This window comes from Ascaphus truei, chromosome 5, assembly GCF_040206685.1.
Source record: "Ascaphus truei isolate aAscTru1 chromosome 5, aAscTru1.hap1, whole genome shotgun sequence".
NCBI classification, from domain to species: domain Eukaryota; kingdom Metazoa; phylum Chordata; class Amphibia; order Anura; family Ascaphidae; genus Ascaphus; species Ascaphus truei.
Genome location: NC_134487.1, coordinates 189727856 through 189749144, shown reverse-complemented (window position 1 = coordinate 189749144; position 21289 = coordinate 189727856). Strand labels below are relative to the sequence as shown.

The 21289-nt window shown below is 51.4% G+C and overlaps 1 protein-coding gene across 2 annotated transcripts in view; it reads right to left on the bottom strand.

Annotated features, from left to right (window-relative positions):
• The window catches only part of XPO7 (exportin 7), a 69926-nt gene extending 49306 nt beyond the window's left edge, over window positions 1-20620 (bottom strand). Inside the window, exons 1-14 of one of the 2 annotated variants that reach the window (XM_075601431.1) lie at window positions 20463-20620; window positions 18337-18483; window positions 17612-17705; window positions 10358-10524; window positions 10140-10205; window positions 9737-9841; window positions 9358-9523; window positions 9104-9177; window positions 8725-8844; window positions 7764-7910; window positions 7496-7668; window positions 5472-5665; window positions 3401-3506; window positions 1939-2074 (exon numbers count right to left, since the gene is read on the bottom strand). In XM_075601431.1, coding sequence (XP_075457546.1) covers window positions 1939-2074; window positions 3401-3506; window positions 5472-5665; window positions 7496-7668; window positions 7764-7910; window positions 8725-8844; window positions 9104-9177; window positions 9358-9523; window positions 9737-9841; window positions 10140-10205; window positions 10358-10524; window positions 17612-17705; window positions 18337-18483; window positions 20463-20480 — 1713 coding nt within the window. In that variant the 5' untranslated portion in view covers window positions 20481-20620. The remainder of the gene's footprint in view (window positions 1-1938; window positions 2075-3400; window positions 3507-5471; window positions 5666-7495; window positions 7669-7763; window positions 7911-8724; window positions 8845-9103; window positions 9178-9357; window positions 9524-9736; window positions 9842-10139; window positions 10206-10357; window positions 10525-17611; window positions 17706-18336; window positions 18484-20462) is intronic. The other variant, XM_075601432.1, reaches the window with a different exon arrangement.
• Window positions 20621-21289: the final 669 nt, after the last annotated feature.

Genomic DNA, 21289 nt, shown 5'->3' with positions numbered 1-21289 from the left:
CCTCAACCTAGAGAAGGAAGTCTCACGCCTCTCATGAGACTGTCATTCTCATAGCAGGTGTGCGTAAATGGAAGGAGGACTGCAAAGAGGCCCTGAATAGTACAGAGATTGAAAAAGGAGAAAATTCAAGATTAAAAAGAGAAAACTTAAAACTGAAATAAGAAAATTTTCAGTTGACAGACGAAGTCAAGGAAAAGAATGAAAAGCTGCACGAGCTTAAGGAAATAAATAGACTTTTGGAAGGTGAGAAGTTTGAAGCAGTGCACCGACTGCAGAACCAACTGCAAGGTCTGCGTACGCACCTCGAGGAGAAGCAGCGAACTCTGCAGGAAGAAAATCTGCAGGCTGTTAAAGAAATTCAAGTGCTGCAGGAACGTCTGATGACCCAGTATGTCCCCGCAAAGCAGCATGAGAAACTGAAGGCTACCCTGAGCGTCACCAAAGCATCGCTAGAGGCCAAGCTTAGAACCCAGGTGACACGGCACCAAAGGGAGCACAAGAAGGTCCAGAAACTGAAACAAGTAACTGTGGCCCGAGCAAAGAAATTCATAGTGCTTCACAATGCAATACAAATGTGGAAGCAAGCTCAGAGAAAGCAAAGCGTGCAGATAAATTCCCTGAGAAGAGACTTGCAAGACGCACTCAAAAAACAGGGATCTCTCGCGGATGAGATTACAGTCCTACAAGGACAAGTATTGACCCTGACTAAGCGTCAGTATCCCACAGCCTCAAAAACCCATGAAGACAAGGGTACAGTGAGAGCTGGGAATACCGCTCATCTGAAAGACAAGGTTGCAAAATTTGAACCACCTAAACAAGCACTAGCAAAACCTTCAGCCACCCAACAGGCAACAAAAGAAGGTACACGTGCTGAATCAAAACCAGAAGAATCCTTAGCTGATGAAGCTGAAAAGATGGGACATTCTCTGGAAGTGGGTGTGGAATTGCAACTTAATCTCAAAGAGGCTGAACTAGCAACCCCATTGAGTGGGAAAAGGGCAGAGAGACAGCTTCAAGAGCGGAAAACTCAAAGGGCTGTTTTTAAACGCCCTGCAACTGCTGCCATACAGTATGCCTACAATAAGACGAGCACCCGACGCGAGGGAAATCTCATGACCGCGCACGTAGCAAAAAGACTATACTTAGAAAAAGTCCTCCTCGAGCGACGGAGGAGTGCTGATCTCAAGCACCTTCAGGAGGAGACACGAATAAACTGGAGAAAGGGCTCCAATCCCAGCAGGACTGAGGATTCTCTTCCTCCATCCACTCTCATTCAAGTCACAGAGATATCTAGAATGAGAGTGGAAGGATGGGCTTTGGCCGTGGCAAGCCCGAGCTTCCCACAAACAGGGGAGGTATATAACAGGGGAGTTATCCCTGTTCAGGTAATGTACCTCTAATCCAGCAGTGTGGTGGTTAACTGCTGGTAGTCAATTAACAAACACCACCTGCCTGATTAGATGGCTTAGAAAAGCCTGTCTTTGAGACAGGAAGTGAGACTCCTTAGCTCACACCTGAGCTGAACTTGGAGACAAACAGTCTTGAGCCCTGCCAGAAGAAACAGCAGAGCTGCTTTCAAGACACAGGGGAAACTTCTAAACCTGAATGCTGACACACCCTGAGGAAAAGGGAGCTGAACCAGGGACAGAGAAGATTTTCCCTCCAAATCACAAGGAACAGATAAGACTTTCATTTATGAGACTTCTTATATCTGCTTAATTCATGCTATATGTTTGGGGCTGGGAGACATGCTTATCTAAGGGAGTTGTGAACTGCATAGTATTTCACTAGAAATACTCCCAAGTGAATAGAAGCTTTGTTTACCCTTTGTTTGGATGGTTTCCTGATGTTAAGGAAACAGGCGCAATAAAAGGCTTATTTAATTTCACTATAATCAGTCTCCCTTGCATACCTCTGTGAGCGTCCGCCTACACTCACCTTGGATGATTTCTGCACCTGGTCCCCGATGTAGATTTTCCTGAACTGCTCGAAGAAGCTCAGCATGGAGAGCTCCAGCTTCTCGTTGCCAGCCTGTGCCAGGCGCGAGTCTGTGAGGTTCATCAGCTGCAGCACCCTGCCAGGGGTGGGGGTGAGAGGATGAAGTCTGCTTACCCTGGGGAACTGGAAGTGTCCACATAACACCACCGGCTCTCAGACCAGCACTGCCACCTCTCCAACTCTCAGCCAGGCCCTGCCCCTTCCCTTACTCACAGCCTGGCACCTTCACCCCCTCACTTGCTCTCAGCCAGGCGCTACCCCCCCCCCCGTTACTCCCAGCATTTGCCAACTCTCTCTCTCAGCAAGGCGCTACCCCCCATCCCTTAGGCTAAGGTCCCGTTGCACGCGTCCGCACGGCTGGCTTGCTTGCCGGCGGCGCGTGCAACTCGCTGTACCGCGATCTGCGGTCTACAGGAAACTTCAGTAGTAGCGGGGCGGCGTGGCCAAACGGGTCGGGGGGGGGGGGTGCGGCCATGACGTGAGGGGGCGCGGCCATGACGTAGGGGGCCGGAGCGGGAGGTGGGCGGGAGTGGGAGGATTGACAGGGAGGGGGGGGCGTGGCTTGAGCGGAGGGACCCGCTACTCTTCCCCCCCCTCCCTCCACGGGCTGCCACGGGCTGCAGGTAAGTAAAAAAAACACACACACGCAGGCACTCATACATACACACACACACACACACACACACACACACACACACACACACACACACACACACACACACACACACACACACACACACACACACACACACACACACACACACACACACACACACACACACAGAGAGGCAGGCACTCACGCACTCAGGCACACACATACACACACAGAGACAGGCACGCACGCTGCTTTCACTCCACACTCCTCCCCGCTCCCCGAAGCCTCTCCTCCTCCCAAAGCCTCCCCTCCTCCCAAAGCCTCCCCTCCCCATTGGCTCACAGCCACACCACGTGACGCGTCAAAGCTAGGAAACACCATTCTCTTGTGTCTCCTAGCGGCTGACGCGCCACAGCGTGTAGTCAGCTGTGCAGCCAGTGGGGACCGGGACCGACTCGCGAGGATTCCCCTGCTGGTGGGGAACTCGCTACATTGCCGCCCGCGCCAACGAGCGCAGCGGGTCCCAGGCCTTACTCTGTCAGCACTGCTCCCCCTCCCTTACTCTCATGAGCCAGGCACTTCCCCCTCCCTTACTCACAGCCTGGCATCTTCACCCCCTCGCTTACTCTCAGCCAGGCCCTACCCCCAACCCCTATTACTCCCAGCATTTGCTACTTCCCCTTCCTCACTCCCCCCCTCCCTCTTACTCTCAGCCAGGCACTGATCCCATACCGCGCCACTGATTCACACTCTGGCACTGCGGTCCTCCCAAGCTCACAGCCCGGCACCGCCCCAAGCCCCTCGTACCGACACACCAGCTCCCCATCCATGGCATCCTGCTCATCTGTACTTGCGAAGGAGACCCGTCCTCCAATAACTGCACCAATTATGTACACCAGCCAGGTGAGACGGCCTGCAGAGAGAGAGAGAGAGTGTGAAATGGGGAGCGAAAGCGTGCAAGAGCGCACGAGGTGCTAGCAAAAGTCCTACAATCCTCCTCAGCTCCTGGGCTCCCCTTGGCTGGCACAGAGATGAAGTCTCTGCTATACACAGATCTGCTCCTGCTCTCACCAACAGAAAAAAGCTTCCAACAGAACCTGGCGATACTGGACATAGATTTTTGGAGTTCAAAGTTCAACGTCACTGAAGAAACCATTTAAGGAGTTAATTTTGCATGCTCTGAGAAAACGCCGAGACAGGGATTCAGCAAATGAAACCTCTTTGATTGGTGCCAGTGGGAGTACCCCCGGAGTTAGATAGCCAGGGCCCGGTGCACAGACAGCAGATATACGACCTTCAAATAATGAATATATGCTTTGTTTCTTCACACTAAAAAGCCTCAAATGAAAAAGGGTTGTAGTTAGAAAAAGCCATGCTTAAGAAAAATTACATCGGAGTAGTTGAGAAACATCCAACCAAAAAGACTGTTCTCCGTCTATAACCTGTGACATCTTGCCTATACGAACTGAAGCTTGGTATTGTAAAATGCCTCAAGAATAAATATACTGGGACTGCAAGAAACCGGTGTCTGAATCTGTATTTTCACACAACAAGGATCTTATGGTATTTTCAATGCTTACAAACAAGCATTAAATCAGGAGGAACATTAAGAACATAATAATAATGGTTTGTTCTTGCATAGCGCTGCTAGTTTTACATAGCCCTTTACAGAGACATTTTGCAGGCACAGGTCCCTGTCCCGTAGAGCTTACAATCTATGTTATTGGTGTATGGTGCACAGGGACAAAAAGTGACTTGCCCACGGTCACAAGGAGCTGACACCGCGAATTGACCTGGGCACTCTCTGTGAACCTAGACAAAACCAGAATAATGGTATTACAGAAAAAAAACAAAAAAGCATCCAACCAAATCTCAATTCACAGTGAATGACAATGCACTGAAACAGACAGCGAGCTACACATACCTCAGTGTAACAATCAGCTCAACAGGGAAATTCAACCTGGCCATACATACACTGAAGGAGAAGGCCCGCAGAGCATTCTATGCAATAAGGAAACAGATGTACCACCTCAAACCACCAATAAGAAGCTGGATGAAAATATGCAACAGCATCATCACATCCATCCTTCTGTATGGTAGGGAGGTGTGGGGTCTTGTGACATACCCAGACTCCACTAAATGGGATGCCAGCCCAACCGAAATACTGCAAAACCTTCTCCAAGTACACAGGAGTACATCAAACAGTGCATGCCCGGCTGCGCTGGGCCGCTTTCCTCTACTGCTCACTGTACAGAAGAGAGCACTGACATTCTGGGCCCACCTAAACAACAGCCATCCATAGTCTTACTGCTACAGAGCAATGAAAAAACAGGACCTCCTCACTAAACCCTGTGCCAAACAACTTGTCCTCTCACTCCAAGAACAAATCCCCACACAGATCAACAACCTGCAGAAAAAACAAATCAACTCAACCGCCAGCGAAATGAAGAAGCAGTGTGTGACTATGTGGGAAAATGATATCCAGCGCTCAAAGAAGCTGGAGACCTACCACAGCCTACAGAGAGAATACCCTCTGGGACCCTACCTACTGAAGGTAAAAGACCCAAAATAGAGACAGACCTTGGGCCAGTACAGAACGAGTGCCCACAGCCTGGAAATAGAAACAGACAGAACTGGAAGCCCCGGGAGATGAGACTGTGCCAGCGATGTGAGCTGGGAGAGGTAGAAGATGAAACACACTTCCTGCTGCGCTGCACACAATGCTCTGAAGTGAGGCGGAGAGAGACAGAGAGAAAGAGAGAGACGAAGAGAGAGACAGACGGGAGAGAGAGGACAGTGACACAGATGGGAGAGAGGCAGAGAAGGGAGGGGGAGAGAGACAGAGAGAGATTTCCAATCACTCAGTTACCCCCCTCACCTTCCTGCACGGTCAGCTCCATACTGGGGGCAGAGCCGCTCTGCAGCAGCTCTTGGTAGGTCTGTGCCGATTGGTCGAAGAGCTGCACCAGTAGAGCGCAGGTCTTGTCGTACTCGCAACGTCCAATGGTTGACAGCTGATCCAGCTGCTGCTGCACCAGGCCAGCATCCTCCAGAGGGTCCTCCAGACCGTCCCTGTGGGGGAGACAGACAATCAGAGGGCAGCGTATTGAAGGGTAGATCACCCTTTTGACGGCAGGGGGAAAATGGCTAGCATATTAAGGGGTAAGCCCAGCTATTACCTTATTCATCTGGATGCATCTGCAGGATTTCCCCCTGCAGATCCATCTTATTATGGCCCAAAACCCTATGTACGCCTGTATTCTGTATGTTATGCTTGGTGTTCACAGTAAAACAATGTATTTGGTTGTACCCTTGGTGTAATACACTTACTCAGCTGGCACAACAAGAGATCCGGGGTCTCGCTAGTCGAGAAGGAGAGGTGCAGTGCAGAGAACAAAGGGAGTGTGGGGATGGGCGGCCCCCAAGTCTGGGAATCGTTTGTCCGAAGAGCGGAGCCTCTGTCTGCCCCTGACACCGAGGCGCCGATGTCAGCGGGACAAATCCGGCCAGGCAGGAAAATCGTTACTGAGTATAAGTCCTGTAGGAGCTGTTCCGATTGATCGCTTTGTAATTCCCACTCTCCCGGAAGCCCGCCCCTGGGGGTCGTCCTGGCCCCAGTCACAAGCCCCAGCCCTAATTGGCCAGCACAGGCAAAACCGCGCGCTGTGATTGGTCCACGTGCAGCATCCCGCTCTATGAATGCTTGCAACCCCGTCTTCGATGCTTTTCTATTAAGGGAGAAACTATGTGAAGGAGGAGCTGATCTGAGCCCCAGACCTTCCTGGAGTCGGCGTGTAACTAAGCGGTGCGCTCCGAGGCTTTGCTGGAGACACCCCAGAATGAGGATCGGGGCCGACCCAAGCGGGAAATTGAAACTTGCTCTGTGCCCTGGGATTTCTGGCTTGCTGCTGTATCTCCGTGGAGCATTGCTGGAGATACTGGGACTGACGCTGGCGAGTGGGACATTTGAAACGGCTATTGTGAAAGGTCTGGAAGGCCTGAAACCCTTACGGACATGGAAGTACCCGTAAGCCTAACGGAGTAGCACCCAGCACCTGGTTAGCTAGGACTCCCACTGTAACCCCTGCTTTGCAGAGTGATAGCTCTGTTTGTGTATTATGCCGTGTCTGCTGGCTCCGGCTGGAATAAACGTCCTTCATTTCACTCTTGTCATGTCTGATGCTTTGATCCGGTGTATTGTCCTGGTGTTCCATGCCAACCTTATTCATTTATAATAACCCCATGTGAGAGATGCCCTCTTATCCCATAACGACAATAAGATAAGTGCTGCACACCAAAGCAAATAAATTGCAGTTACCGGCGCTCCCATCAATGAACGAAAGGCTGCATCCCATCCAAAGTACGAAATGAAGGATAGAAGACGGGGCACGGATTTGAAAATAACACAATAATTTAATAAAGCCGACACAACGTTTCGACCAGAATGACACTTACACTTAAAGACCATTCTGGTCGAAACGTTGTGTCAGCTTTATTAAATTATTGTGTTATTTTCAAATCCGGGTGCCCCGTCTTCTATCCTTCATTCCTTATCCCATAAGACAGAGGCACTGCCTACTGTATTAAGTTATAGGAATCCTCTGCTTAAGGTTCTCCCTTATCCCATGATCGGGATGTTCTTCTGACCCTATTATCTTATAGGAATCCGGTGTGGGAGATTTTATTATTAGCATTTATTTCTAAACAGCCGCATATTGCTCAGCGCGGCACAATGGGGGACAAGAATTATATACATTACAGAAACAGAATGGCATCCCAAATAAGGACAAACAAGCGCAAACAGACACCAGGTAATGCGGGCCCTGCCCGTGAGCGGGAATAAGGAGATGCTTGCGTCTCCCATGAGAGGGATGTGGTGCTGAACCCTGCGTGCCCCGGTACCTGAGGATGATGTGCACAGACTCCAGGCGTGAGGTGACGTAAGCCTTTGTCACCTCCGGCGTATACGTCTCAAGGAGATGTGGCTCGGTCGCCTTCACGTAGGGGACCGACGCAGCCAGGCGCTGCCACAGGCTCAGGAGGTAATGCACAGAGTTGGGGGCAAACTCCCAGTGCTGGGGGAACAAGACACATAGGACGTGTGTGTGTGTTATAGATATATAGATATATATATATATACGGGTGTGTTTATGTCACTGCCCCGTGGTACCTGTAGGCTGGTGACAGTGAAGTTGGCGATCAGTCGGATGACCTCGGGGTAATTCTCCACCTTCACCAGCTCCCCCAGCTGGTAATTACTCTTCAGACGCGCCAGCAGTCTGCAGAACTCATGGTAGTTATTGGGGTCAGACAGGCTCTGCGGGGCGAGAGGGGGCAATAAAGCACCTGGGAGTTAAAATTAGCCCGAGGGGCCAGAAAAAGGTCACTGCTGGGGCAATGAGGTTACCCTGGGAGAAAGTCGTCTCTCCCCATTTTGTACATCTTGAATGACAGCGAAGGAGTTGAGGGGCATCTCTGCTCACGGCCTGCTAATGCACATCAGACTCAGGGAATGCATGAGAACATGCCTGTGCATGGGTGCAGAGATCGGGGCAGGAATGAGGAAAGGCACCTTATGTGGTTAAATAATAACTTTATTTCATATAGGGCTTTTCTCACAGACTCAAAGCACAATTACAGTATAACGCGCGGTAGACGTTGTTACAGACAGTACCTGCACAGATGAGCTTACAATCTATGTTTTTGGTGCCTGAGGCACAGGGAGATAAAGTGACTTGCCCAATGTCACAAGGAGCCGACACCGGGAATTGAACCAGGTTCCTCCAATTCAAATTCAATGTCTTTGTTTACAGTCAGTGCCTTTACTAACTGAGCCGCTCCTTCTCCCTACTGCTCGCCTGGTAGGTGTTGGGGGTCACACAGTCGCTGTCCCTTCCTCCCAGTTCAAGTGTGGTGTGAAAATATACAGGAACCTTCGCCATGGGATATGCATGTATATCTATATAAATAGTGCCATCCAGGTACATAGCGCGTCACAGCAGTAATACACGTGGCATAATAACATAACACATAATGGGAATATGCGTTTCACACATAAAACAATAGGAAAGCAGTCCCTGCCCCGAAGAGCTTACAATCTAAGTGTAGCACACGAACCCTCACCCGCTCACCTGGGGGTTTTCCAATATCCGCTTCACTCCGTCTACCAGGTGAGAGAGGAACTTGGCTCTTTCTGCATTATTAAATAGAGAGCGTCGTACGGAAGCGATTTGTACCAGGCAGGAGAGGACCTGAGAGAGGGAGAGAGGGTCATACTGAGAGCAATCCGAACCAGACAGGACCGAAGAGAAAGAGAGGCCGAGTGTGTGAAACAAGCTGTACGAGACTAGAGAGGATCTGAGAGAGTCACAGATTGGGGCGGTCAGTGATCTACACAGGAGAATAACTTCAGGGGAAGAGCGAGCCAGGAAGAGGAGAAGCAGCAGCAGACTGTGTGTTCTGCGATGGGCAGTTAACTCTCATCTACTGCCACCCTGAGTAAGCACTTACCAGTGGGGAGAAGTTGGGGGGGATGGAATGGTACAGGTCGAAGAACAGTTGCAGCGTGGAGGAGTCCAAGAAGGCTGGAAGGAGAGAGAGCGAGCTGTGTTACATCGACATCCTTACAACCTTTCCCCCGCCCCATAATCTGCAAGTCTCCGCCTCCATGAGCGCCAGCTGGTGGGGGGCTGCACTGTACACAGGTAGGCAGTCTATGGCTCCTTACCCTCCCCTGTACCCCTCTGGCCGCGCCACCGCCTAACCTGAGCGCCAGCTGGTGGGGATCTGCACTGTACACAGGTCGTCTGATGACTCGTCTGTGGAGGTGCCGATGAAGTCAAAGTTTAGACAGTTGTGAGTGAGTTTGAGGAGCTGCATGAGGAGGTCGTGCTGAGAGCCGTCAGAGAGGAGGAGAGACTTCCCCGAGGCCTGAGGGAGAGAGACAACCCCATAATACAGACACCCCAACATACACAGCATAAGAAGTTCTGCCGAGGCCCACATGAGACTTCCCCAAAGCCTGGGAGATCCCTAGGATTATGTTGGAAGCTTGTGTTCTTAAAAGAGGGGAAGGAATTAAAGGCCGCCACGGTCCTTCTATACAGAGTTCACGACAAGGGGCACAGTCCTTATATACAGTACCTGTTTGAGCAGGTTGCAGGACAGGGTGAAGATGTCGAACAGGGAGGAATCTCTGAAGGATGAAGCGATCTTCCGGTGCTTGGTCAGAGGATGTGTGGCATCCGCCTGTGGGCACAAATAAACCCAAATCCATCATGTGACTCCCTCCCACAACCCCAAAGGAACCCATAATTATTCTAGAGCAGCTTCGTGAGGCAATTCAAATAGTTGTATAGGTTTGTATACCGTATATTACTGGGGACGTCCAAAAACTAGAGAGGTGAAGACAGACTCTGTACGGTTTTTACATAAAGAACAAACATAAAATGGGGAACTTTTCTTGGGTTCTAAGGACCCCCATGTGTGGGCGCGTTATCCGCGGGAGTGCGAAGCATCTAGGCTGCTCCGGAGAGGAGGCGCTCACCTGGTTGATTTCGTTGGTCAACTGCGATAAAATACTGACTCCGATCACGCAGTAATCCACGCTGTCCTAGGGAGAGCAAGGAAGGGGTTAATAGAGCCCCGCTGGGCAGGGAAAGGGTTGCTGGAGCGAGACTGACACTCCATGGGGGGAGGGGGGTGGGAAGGAGGTCAAAGCAGCGATTCTCTGCCCACGCCGTGTGCCGGCGCATAACCTCTGACCTGCAAGAAGCGGGTCACGTCCACGATGACGCTCCTGAAGACATAGTCCTCCTTCTGACAGTCGAACCAGCCCAGCTTGGTGATGCGTGCGTACAGCTGGATCAGTGCCTGGGTCACAAACGCGGCAAGCTTGGGTCTCGTGGCCAAGTAATTCAGCACATAGTTGCCTGGAGGGAGGGGAGCGGGAGACATTAATGGGGCAGTCACACTACTCGTCATTTTTTTTTTTTTAAATGTTTCTTCCTTACACGAAACCCTGGAACTCACTGGGTTTTAAACGCACCAACGAAAAAAATAAAAATAAAACACAGACAAGCACAGCTTGTATAAGAATCATGTATTACAATAGTAAAAAAACGACAACACTCTGATGTGAGAAAACACCGGTGGACGCGGGCTAGCACGGGCACAAAGGACTCGTGCAGCGTCGAAATCCCCTTCAAAACGCGTTCTCGCGCATGTTTGCCTCCGTCCTATTGTCTGGTACCACAGCTTCAAACAGTGAGGCTACTGCTCTCTGATCTCACTCCTCCTCCTTAGGTCTGATGCCCGCAAAACACAAGGGGCGTCAGAATAAGGTCTGGCTCCTTACTGCCGCAAGGGTGCCTATCTCATAGCCCTACGCGTTTCGCATACTCTGCTTCGTATGGGGATGATGGCCCTCTCTCTCTCACATCTACTTAAATACCTATATGATTCCAATTAAACAATTAGCTCCCTGGAATCCACATTGGTTAAAAATGCGCGAGAACGCACGTCACTTTCGGGATTCAGTGCAGGACGCGGACATCGGAGGAATTGCTGTACAGACCTCAGCTGGGACCACTGGGATTTCAACGCCCCAAAAGTGTTTTGTGCCCGTGCTACCCTGTCCCCGCCGGTGTTTTCTCACGTGAGTGTTATTATTTTACTATGGTAATACATTATTCTTATACAAGCTGTGCGTGTCTGTTTTTCCTGTATTCAAGGTATTCCCCCCTCCGGGGAACGCTGAACATTGGACCTATTTACCCAGGCCCTTACAGATTGAGCACGCTACGTGTGTGTATATGTGTATATATGTATATTCCTTGAAGAAGTCACTCACGTGACGAAACGCGTCGAAAGTCGTGACGCACTGACGTCACTACGCCGATAGGGAGCTGTTCGGAGGTTGCTAGCCTGTGTTTTACACAAGGTGGTTGGAGCAGTGGAAACTTCCGGGTGGAGCAGAGCTAAGTGAGGTGCTCCTGACTGGCTGCTGTGGCAGTGTTCTTGCACCAGATACACAGAGTGTGGAGGTCTGCATACGAAATACTTGGACACTTTCCCTACAGTGCAGGACGGAGCACAGATCATCTGTGGGCATCACTACCTTCACTGCTGTTACAGAGGGGACTCTCTGGTGCACCATCCATCCACCTATGGATAAGTATCCGCCACTCACCACCCACATACACCTATGCTATATTGTGTGGCTGAATTATCCTCCCACAGCTCCTGACAGTTTTACAGATTGTCTCCCATGAATGCTTTTTTTATACTGAAGTGAGTGCATGTCCAGGCGGCCACTCTTGTTCTTAAATATATTTACTATATACATATATATATATATATATATATATATATATATATATATATATATATATATATATATATACACACAGTATTATTATGCTATGGAGCTGGCACTTCTTTTCTCTCTCTCTTTTATATGTATATTTACTTGGCAACAAGGACTAAGCTCCGTAGCCCTCAGGGTTTCAAAGTTGCAAACGTTTTAGTCTGCGCCCCCCTCCCCCTTATCTTGTCTCCAGCATTTCCAACATCACATCATCATGTGACGTTGCATTGCCATGGCAACACGGCGTCATGTGATCCCGCGGTGACAAGGTAAGGGAACAAACAGGGGCCTTGCGTGCTCCTCCAGCATTTAATTTAAATGCTTTGGGAAAGAGCGCGGGGCCTCTGTAAGCACCGTGCCCCCCCCAGTTTGCACACCCCTGCCATAGTGGACCGAAATGTTGATTTTGTTTGATATACAATATATCTATTTTGACCATATTTCTTGCAGTGCTGTGTCTTCTATATCAACCTTGCTTTGGGATAAGTATTTCTATTATCTTATTATTTTGTATGATAAATGCACTTGCCCTATTTGAATGATGCTGAGGTGTTATAGATAGATAGATAGATAGATAGATAGATAGATAGATAGAAGGCAGGGTTGCAGACCTGTCTAAGACATGTGAATGTGCTCACAAGTGATATTCTTTATTGGCTATAGGCCAATGGTGGAGGTTTTTTGTCGCCTCTCTCACCCACCATAACTGAAAGTGTACGTATGTACGTCAGTCATACATACATAGTAAAGTAAAGGTGGGTAAACAAAGTGACAGGTGACCATGTTATATGGTTTTGAAGCAAAAGGTGGCACTGAGTGCTCATTTGCATGTCATTTCCTAGAATCCCTTGCTGCAGTGGAAGCATTGCGTGCTGGGTGATAATGGTGAAAGGCGGTTTGCATGCAAATGAGCATACAGTAATATTTCCATTTGAGAGATATAGATATATATATATACACGTGTGTGAGTATATACATAGTGTTCATTTGCATGTCATTTCCCAGAATCCCTTGCTGCAGTGGAAGCACTGTATGGTAGGTGATAATGGTGAAAGGCAGGGTTGCAGACCTGTCTAAGACATGTCAATGCGCTCACAAGTGATTCTTTATTAGATAGGATAGATAATATCCAGTGATCAGATTAGTTGAGCACAGTTACCTTGTGTTTTAAATGCACCTGTTGCTACTAGGACCCCAATAAACCAATAGCAGTGACGTGTTTAAAAAAAAAAAAACGTTCAAACTCATGCAGCCAGATTTAAAAAAAAGAGAAACTATTTAGGAAAACAAGTATGCAATTAAAGCAGCTTCCTTAAACTAACCTAACGTACCAAAAGCAAAGATTTGGCATCTTCCGTTACCCTGGAAATAAATGCGTTTGCATTTCTGCGGGGCCTCTGAATGGGGAAGTGTTTGTCAATAAAGTGTTGTCTTTACACTTATCCCACCCTGACCTTATCAGAGAACCAATAAAGATAATTAAATCGGACGAACCACTCGAAACGGAGCGGTCGGTCCGATCAAAACAGAAGCGGAGCCCCCTCCATCTCTGCGCCAAACATCCAGCAATTAAAAAGTTGACATCGTTCCTTTTCCCAAAGGGACATTAACTTACCCTTGATATCATCACTAGTGGTAAAGGATGAGCTGGTAGAGAGTAGATAAGGGACCATTACTTAAAAACGGACATCACTGAACGATTTAACACGTCGCTAAGGACTCCTACTCTCAGCCAATATTGACTTCTGACACAAATCCGGAGTTAAGCGGACTCGCGGCAGAGTCGGCCGTGGGTTAATCTTTACTTACATTTTGATTTGTCCCCAGAAATTCAAAGAGTGCTTTATGGCTGGGAGGTTCATGAGATGGCCTGTGTTGTGTAGGCAGCCATAAGATCGAATTTAGAACACCAGGAGATGAAACCACGTTCTAAATGTCCACCCCAGGTTCAGAGCCCCCATTGGCGTCCCAAAGGGCCTTCTGACTTAGTTGACCGGCATAATAATAGGATAGTAGACATGGAAGCGATAAACCACAGAGAAAGAAGATCTGACCCAGATGGACTTCACACTGGGCCTTGCTTTTATCCCAGATAAATCGGGGTATACTAAACTGTAAGTCACTTCAGAAGCTCCCAAGTACGGGGATTAGTAACGTCCGAGAGACAAGTTATTCTGGGAATACGGAATTCTGCGGAGCCAAGAGATACAGTACTGAACTCAAGTTCCAATATTTTTCTTTCAAGTTTCAGGTGGTCAGCAGTGTATGACATTTTTAAACTCCTTTAAAATTAAGTAAGGCTAAGGCCCCGGGGGGCATGGCCAAGACGGGTCGGGTGGGCGTGGCCATGACAGAGGGGGGAGGGGACATCAATGCTGGGAGACATAGGGCTCACTGCACTTCCAGACCGCTCTGCTCCCCCTGCATCCCCCGTTACCAACAGTGTTCATCGGACACCTCGGCAGAGGCTTCTAGTCTGGCGGGGGGGGGGGAGGGGGGAAGTGGAGCAGCGCCGTCTGGCGGGGGGAAGCGGAGCAGCGCCGTCTGGCGGGGGGAAGCGGAGCAGCGCTGTCTGGCAGGGGGAAGCGGAGCAGCGCCGTCTGGCGGGGGGAAGCGGAGAAGCACCGTCTGGCAGGGGGAAGCGGAGCAGCGCCGTCTGGCGGGGGGAAGCGGAGCAGCGCCGTCTGGCGGGGGGAAGCGGAGCAGCGCCGTCTGGCGGGGGGAAGTGGAGAAGCGCTGTATGGCGGGGGGAAGCGGAGCAGCGCCGTCTGGCGGGGGGAAGCGGAGCAGCACCGTCTGGCGGGGGGAAGCGGAGCAGCGCCGTCTGGCGGGGGGAAGCGGAGCAGCACCGTCTGGCGGGGGGAAGCGGAGCAGCACCGTCTGGCGGGGGGAAGCGGAGCAGCGCCGTCTGGCGGGGGGAAGCGGAGCAGCGCCGTCTGGCGGGGGGAAGCGGAGCAGCGCCGTCTGACGGGGGGAAGCGGAGAAGCACCGTCTGGCAGGGGGAAGCGGAGCAGCGCCGTCTGGCGGGGGGAAGCGGAGCAGCGCCGTCTGGCGGGGGGAAGCGGAGAAGCACCGTCTGGCAGGGGGAAGCGGAGCAGCGCCGTCTGGCGGGGGGAAGCGGAGCAGCGCCGTCTGGCGGGGGGAAGCGGAGAAGCACCGTCTGGCAGGGGGAAGCGGAGCAGCGCCGTCTGGCGGGGGGAAGCGGAGCAGCGCCGTCTGGCGGGGGGAAGCGGAGCAGCGCCGTCTGGCGGGGGGAAGTGGAGAAGCGCTGTATGGCAGGGGGAAGCGGAGCAGCACCGTCTGACGGGGGGAAGCGGAGCAGCACCGTCTGGCGGGGGAAGCGGAGCAGCACCGTCTGGCGGGGGGAAGCGGAGCAGCGTCGTCTGGCGGGGGGAAGCGGAGCAGCGCCGTCTGGCGGGGGGAAGCGGAGCAGCGCCGTCTGGCGGGGGGAAGCGGAGAAGCACCGTCTGGCAGGGGGAAGCGGAGCAGCGCCGTCTGGCGGGGGGAAGCGGAGCAGCGCCGTCTGGCGGGGGGAAGCGGAGCAGCGCCGTCTGGCGGGGGGAAGCGGAGCAGCGCCGTCTGGCGGGGGGAAGCGGAGAAGCACCGTCTGGCGGGGGAAGCGGAGCAGCGCCGTCTGGCGGGGGGAAGCGGAGCAGCGCCGTCTGGCGGGGGGAAGCGGAGCAGCGCCGTCTGGCGGGGGGAAGCGGAGCAGCGCCGTCTGACGGGGGGAAGCGGAGCAGCACCGTCTGGCGGGGGAAGCGGAGCAGCACCGTCTGGCGGGGGGAAGCGGAGCAGCGTCGTCTGGCGGGGGGAAGCGGAGCAGCGCCGTCTGGCGGGGGGAAGCGGAGCAGCGCCGTCTGGCGGGGGGAAGCGGAGAAGCACCGTCTGGCAGGGGGAAGCGGAGCAGCGCCGTCTGGCGGGGGGAAGCGGAGCAGCACCGTCTGACGGGGGGAAGCGGAGCAGCACCGTCTGGCGGGGGAAGCGGAGCAGCACCGTCTGGCGGGGGGAAGCGGAGCAGCGCCGTCTGGCGGGGGGAAGCGGAGCAGCGCCGTCTGGCGGGGGGAAGCGGAGAAGCACCGTCTGGCAGGGGGAAGCGGAGCAGCGCCGTCTGGCGGGGGGAAGCGGAGCAGCGCCGTCTGGCGGGGGGAAGTGGAGAAGCGCTGTATGGCAGGGGGAAGCGGAGCAGCACCGTCTGACGGGGGGAAGCGGAGCAGCACCGTCTGGCGGGGGAAGCGGAGCAGCACCGTCTGGCGGGGGGAAGCGGAGCAGCGTCGTCTGGCGGGGGGAAGCGGAGCAGCGCCGTCTGGCGGGGGGAAGCGGAGCAGCGCCGTCTGGTGGGGGGAAGCGGAGCAGCGCCGTCTGGCGGGGGGAAGTGGAGAAGCGCTGTATGGCAGGGGGAAGCGGAGCAGCGCCGTCTGGCGGGGGAAGCGGAGCAGCACCGTCTGGCGGGGGGAAGCGGAGCAGCGTCGTCTGGCGGGGGGAAGCGGAGCAGCGCCGTCTGGCGGGGGGAAGCGGAGCAGCGCCGTCTGGCGGGGGGAAGCGGAGCAGCGCTCCCTGCCACAGGAAGCACCGATCACAGTTCAGTGTAGTTGCTTTCAATGCTTAGGTTGCAGGGACAGGGCAGGAGCAACGCTCCTCTCCGAATGGCTCCCTGGCGCACCACGTGACGCGTCGCCGCTCGGGATCACAATCCTATTGTAGCCCCTGCTGGCTGACGCATCACAGTATGTAGTGAGCCAGGGAGCGAGGATGCACTCGGGACAGCCAGATGGAAGGTATGGGGCTTGGTGGAAGGCGCGAGCCGCCGACTGCAGCGGTGACATAGCCTAAGAGTTGCGTGACCGCGTACCCGATCTAAGGCGAATTGAATGAATGTTGCCTATTGTTTATTTCTTAAATCTCCTGTCCAGTAAACGGTCTGGTTCATTTTCTTTTCCAGAACATTGTTGTCGAGTCCGTCTCATGGCTCATTCTGTCCATTCTGTAAAGCAGAGGGGCTCAACTCCCTGTCTCAAGACCCCCGTAGACTGCCCCAACTGTGCTGAAGCAGGGATATCCTGAAAACCTGACTTGTTGGAGGGGGGTCTTGAAGACAGGAGATCAGCTCCCCTGCTGTAGAGAAAGGTTTAATTCACCCCTCATGTTGAAGATCTCGTTATCAGCATATTATCAACAGGATTACGCCTCTGGCGTCTCTCAGGTCGTTTCAAATGGAGTAGGTAAGAGTGGTTTCATTTCTGCAAACCTACGTTTTCCCTAAATGAGGCGATTTTTCATGCAAGTTCCTCTCGTATGGTTTTTGTTTTTTTGGGGGAAAAGGCCTGCGCTCGGGTTCTCCCGGCAGGAGGACCTCTGGATTGCATAGAGAAACAATGTGCATACCCATTATCTCTATAAACCAATTACGCTGCCATCATTAGCCAATAAAACTTCTAAAGGGTCAGACTCTGGATGATCACTCTCCCTGCTGATACCGTACAAACAGTTTGATCACATAAGAGGATAAGTGAAGATGACAAACCCCACAAGGCAGTTAGTAGTTACCAATTGAAGCACACTTATACTGGTCTGATTTGTCACTGAGAGGTGGGGGACCAATGTGAGGATAGTGTGAGTGAGGGGCCGACGTGTCACACGCTGCTTGTACTCACGGATATCGATCCTCTGCTCCAGTGGGAGGGGGTTGCTGGTTCGTGACACCAGTTTGGTGAGGCACGTGGCAGCCAGTAGCTGGGAATACGAGGACTGAAGGGGGAAAGAGAAGTGAGAAATCGCCCCCCCATACAAAGAGCAGTGTCCCTCTCTGTCCCCACCCCCAATGTGTTCGGAGAGATTCATATTACTGCACAGGATGGAAGTACACAGTGACTAGAAAGTGACGGGTCACACACAGACACACCCTCCCCTTGTGTAAACATACTGCTCATGTCACACTCGTAGTGACGCTCCCCATGTTAATACGGCTTCTGGCTGTCAGGGTCCCTCCCTACCACCCCTTTTGTGTCGTTGTCTTATGTCCCTGACTGTACCAGTTTGGCGGTTCCATTTGTCAGGTGTCCTCCTGTTTTTCTAGCATCTGGCTGCACTTGGGAGATGGTTGTAACGCTCTCCCATGTGTTACAGTCATGTCACCATCCCTGCTCTCCCGCCTGTGGCAGTCCTAGCGGTCTCCTCTGTCAGGTCCCTCACACCCACTCCCCCTCTCCAGCAGCAGCTGAAACTTGCTCTGTCAGGATGTGAAAGTGCCGCAGTTTCCGGCACAGTCCTAGTGGTCTTTCCATCTCGCCGGCCCAGCAGTCAGTCTCCCCTCTCCCCCCCCGCCCAGTGTCACTCTAAGGGTCCCCCTCATCCCTCCCCGTGTCTCTCCCTCACGTACGCTCCCTCTCTCCAGCAGCAGCTGGCACTTGCTCAGACAGTCCGGGCTGTTGGTGAATTCCACGAGTGCTTTCTCTGCCTGGAGCCGTGTGCTGGTGTCCGTGGTCTCATACAGCTGCTTGCACAGGATCTCTAGCTGGGCTAGACTCTGACACAGGGAGGCAGGGACAGTGTTATTCATACTATACCTATATTCCTCAGGGCATGATGCACGAACACTGGCTGAAGGGGCAGAACCCTACACAGCCAAAGAACCTAGTGACAGTCAGTTCTATGTAGGACCAAAGTGACCCAGTGATGTGTGTAATTGAACCTTTAACACCTTTGCTATCAGAGGGACCTGCAACAGGAGAATGTAAAAGCGCTAAGAAGAATATCAGAAGAGAGGGCAGAAAGAGAGCTGGGACACATTATGTGTGTGTGTGGCTCAGAGATAAGTGGGCATACACATTAGCACACTGCACACCCCTGATAAGGGAAGGATTGCTATGACAGGGTGACACAGCAATCACACACAATGCATCCTCTACTATTCCTGTACTGACCACACACAAACACACATACTGCAGTAATTACACACACCTATGGCGCTTCATCCCTACTATTCCAGTGCTCAGCTGCCACACACAGCTCCGCAGTTACTGCACCTCTACCCCCAATTGCAATACTAACCCTTTGCCACACACAGCTGTCACTGCACCCCAATCCTGCACCCCCCCCCCAATCTATTCCAACAAGTATCCCAGATACACAGCTCTGTCACTGCACTCAAATACTGCAGCAGACCCTACTATTCCAACATGTACCCACATACACTGCTCTGTTACTGCACCCCAACCCTGCAAACACACCCCAGCTATTCTAAAATGTACCCCACATACACACCTGTCACTACACCCCAACCATTCAGTATATACTCCTGTTCCAGTATTAATCCCACACACACACAGCTGTTACTGCAGCATCCACTACTATTCATACACACCCAATTCTTAGTAAGTAATTCCATTCTGCAATACCAGCAAGTAGGTTCATTAGGTGTAGAGGGTGTTAGTGGAACAGGAGCATTAGCGAGAGCCAAGATGAAATTAACATATATATGATGAGACGTGCCAGATTTATATTTTTTTCAATATAAATATATAAGACCACAGTGACATGTTTAAGAGTCAGTTCTAGGTAGGACAAGTGTGACCTAATGACAATATTATGCTTAACGGGTTAAAGGGTCAGTCCCTTTAAAATGTTCTCATTTTTAACACTTTCGCTGAAAGAGGGTCCTGCAAAGCATTGCTCTGCCAGCAGCAACATTGAGATTAACGATGCATTATCTGACCCTAGCAGGGAGCGGGTAGTGTATATATTGTCATTTATTATTCTGCGCGCTTCAGAAAGTTATATGACCAAGTGCTTTTACTATATCACACCTTCATTAAGTGCTGCCACAACAGAGTGGGAGGAACCAGACCAGTACCATATAGGGGGATTACATTTAAATGTGAGCGTATGTCTATTACATAGACACACATGCATTTATAGCATACATCTGTTTGTTTGTACATGTATTTAGTTGTGTGCTTACATATGTATTTGTAACAGTGTGTGTATATATATATATATATATATATATATATATATATATACACACACACACACACACACACACACACACACACACACACACACACACACCTCTGCATATATATGTATTTATAGTTGTGTATACATATTTATAACTCATCTGTCTTTTCTTTAAATGATGGCTGTGTTTATATGCACTGTATATAGCAGTCAGCATTGTGTGTGTGTGTATATATATATTAAGAGCATGTAACTATAACACCTTATCACAGGTACAGTTCACACATAGGGCGGTATACACAGACATAAAAAGTTCACTGTATTGTATGTATTTGAAAGCAACATTATATATAGATATATAGACAGACACATACATTGTGTATACACCAGGCCTCAGGCTCCTGTCACACTGTATGTATACATACTCGCTCTGCATACACACACACTGTATATCCACAGGCCCTCGAGCTCCAGTCCCGGGCATATCGTGTTCTCCCGCCCTCATATCGCGATATGTAACCCCCGGCTCCTCGGGGCCCCTCTCACCTGTACAGGATCCGCCATCTTGCTCCATTCATGCTCCTCTGTCCCCCGAGGAACTCACCGCGCATGCGTGATCTCGTAGACCAACACACCACGCATGCGCGATCCGGGACCCCCGCAACCATAGACAACAGAGGCGGGACTGAGGTCAGAGGGCGCCATCTTGGTAAAGTAAAGAAGGTTACGTGGCGGCCATCTTGGTGGAGGGAACGATGTCTAAGCGGGCGCCATCTTGGCAAGGGAAAGAAGGTAATTAGCAGCCATTTTTGGAGTGAAGATTATCGCTGATCGCCATCTTTGTGAGGGAAAGAAGGTAATTTGCGGCCATCATACAACAGAAGACAATTGCAGCCGCCATCTTGGTGGAGGAGAAAGTAACAGTGGCCATATTGGTGCAGTGTAGAGTCAACAGGACCATCTAGGAGTCTGCGAAGTGGCGCTGTTGCTGGAGCATTGGACGTATCAGGTTGCCATATTGACGGATGGGGAGGGGGAATGAAATTGGCTACATTAGTGCAGGATAGAAAGTAATCAGGTTGCCGTCCTGTCGGGGAGGGTGACGTTAGAAGTGTCCCTCTTGGAATACTAAAGTAATCAAGCTTCCATCTTGGTGGGGGAGAGAATTAACCAGACTACCATCTTGGTGGGGGAGAGACCAAGATATGGCTCTCTTGGGGTAGGATAGGAAGTAATCTGGCCGTCTTGGTTGGGGAAGAATCATAGTCTAATGGTAATGATAATGCAGTATATTCATAATAATAATAATGCATCATACATTGTTAATCAGTATTTTACTAAATCTGGCACACCATTGGTTAATTTGAGTTACC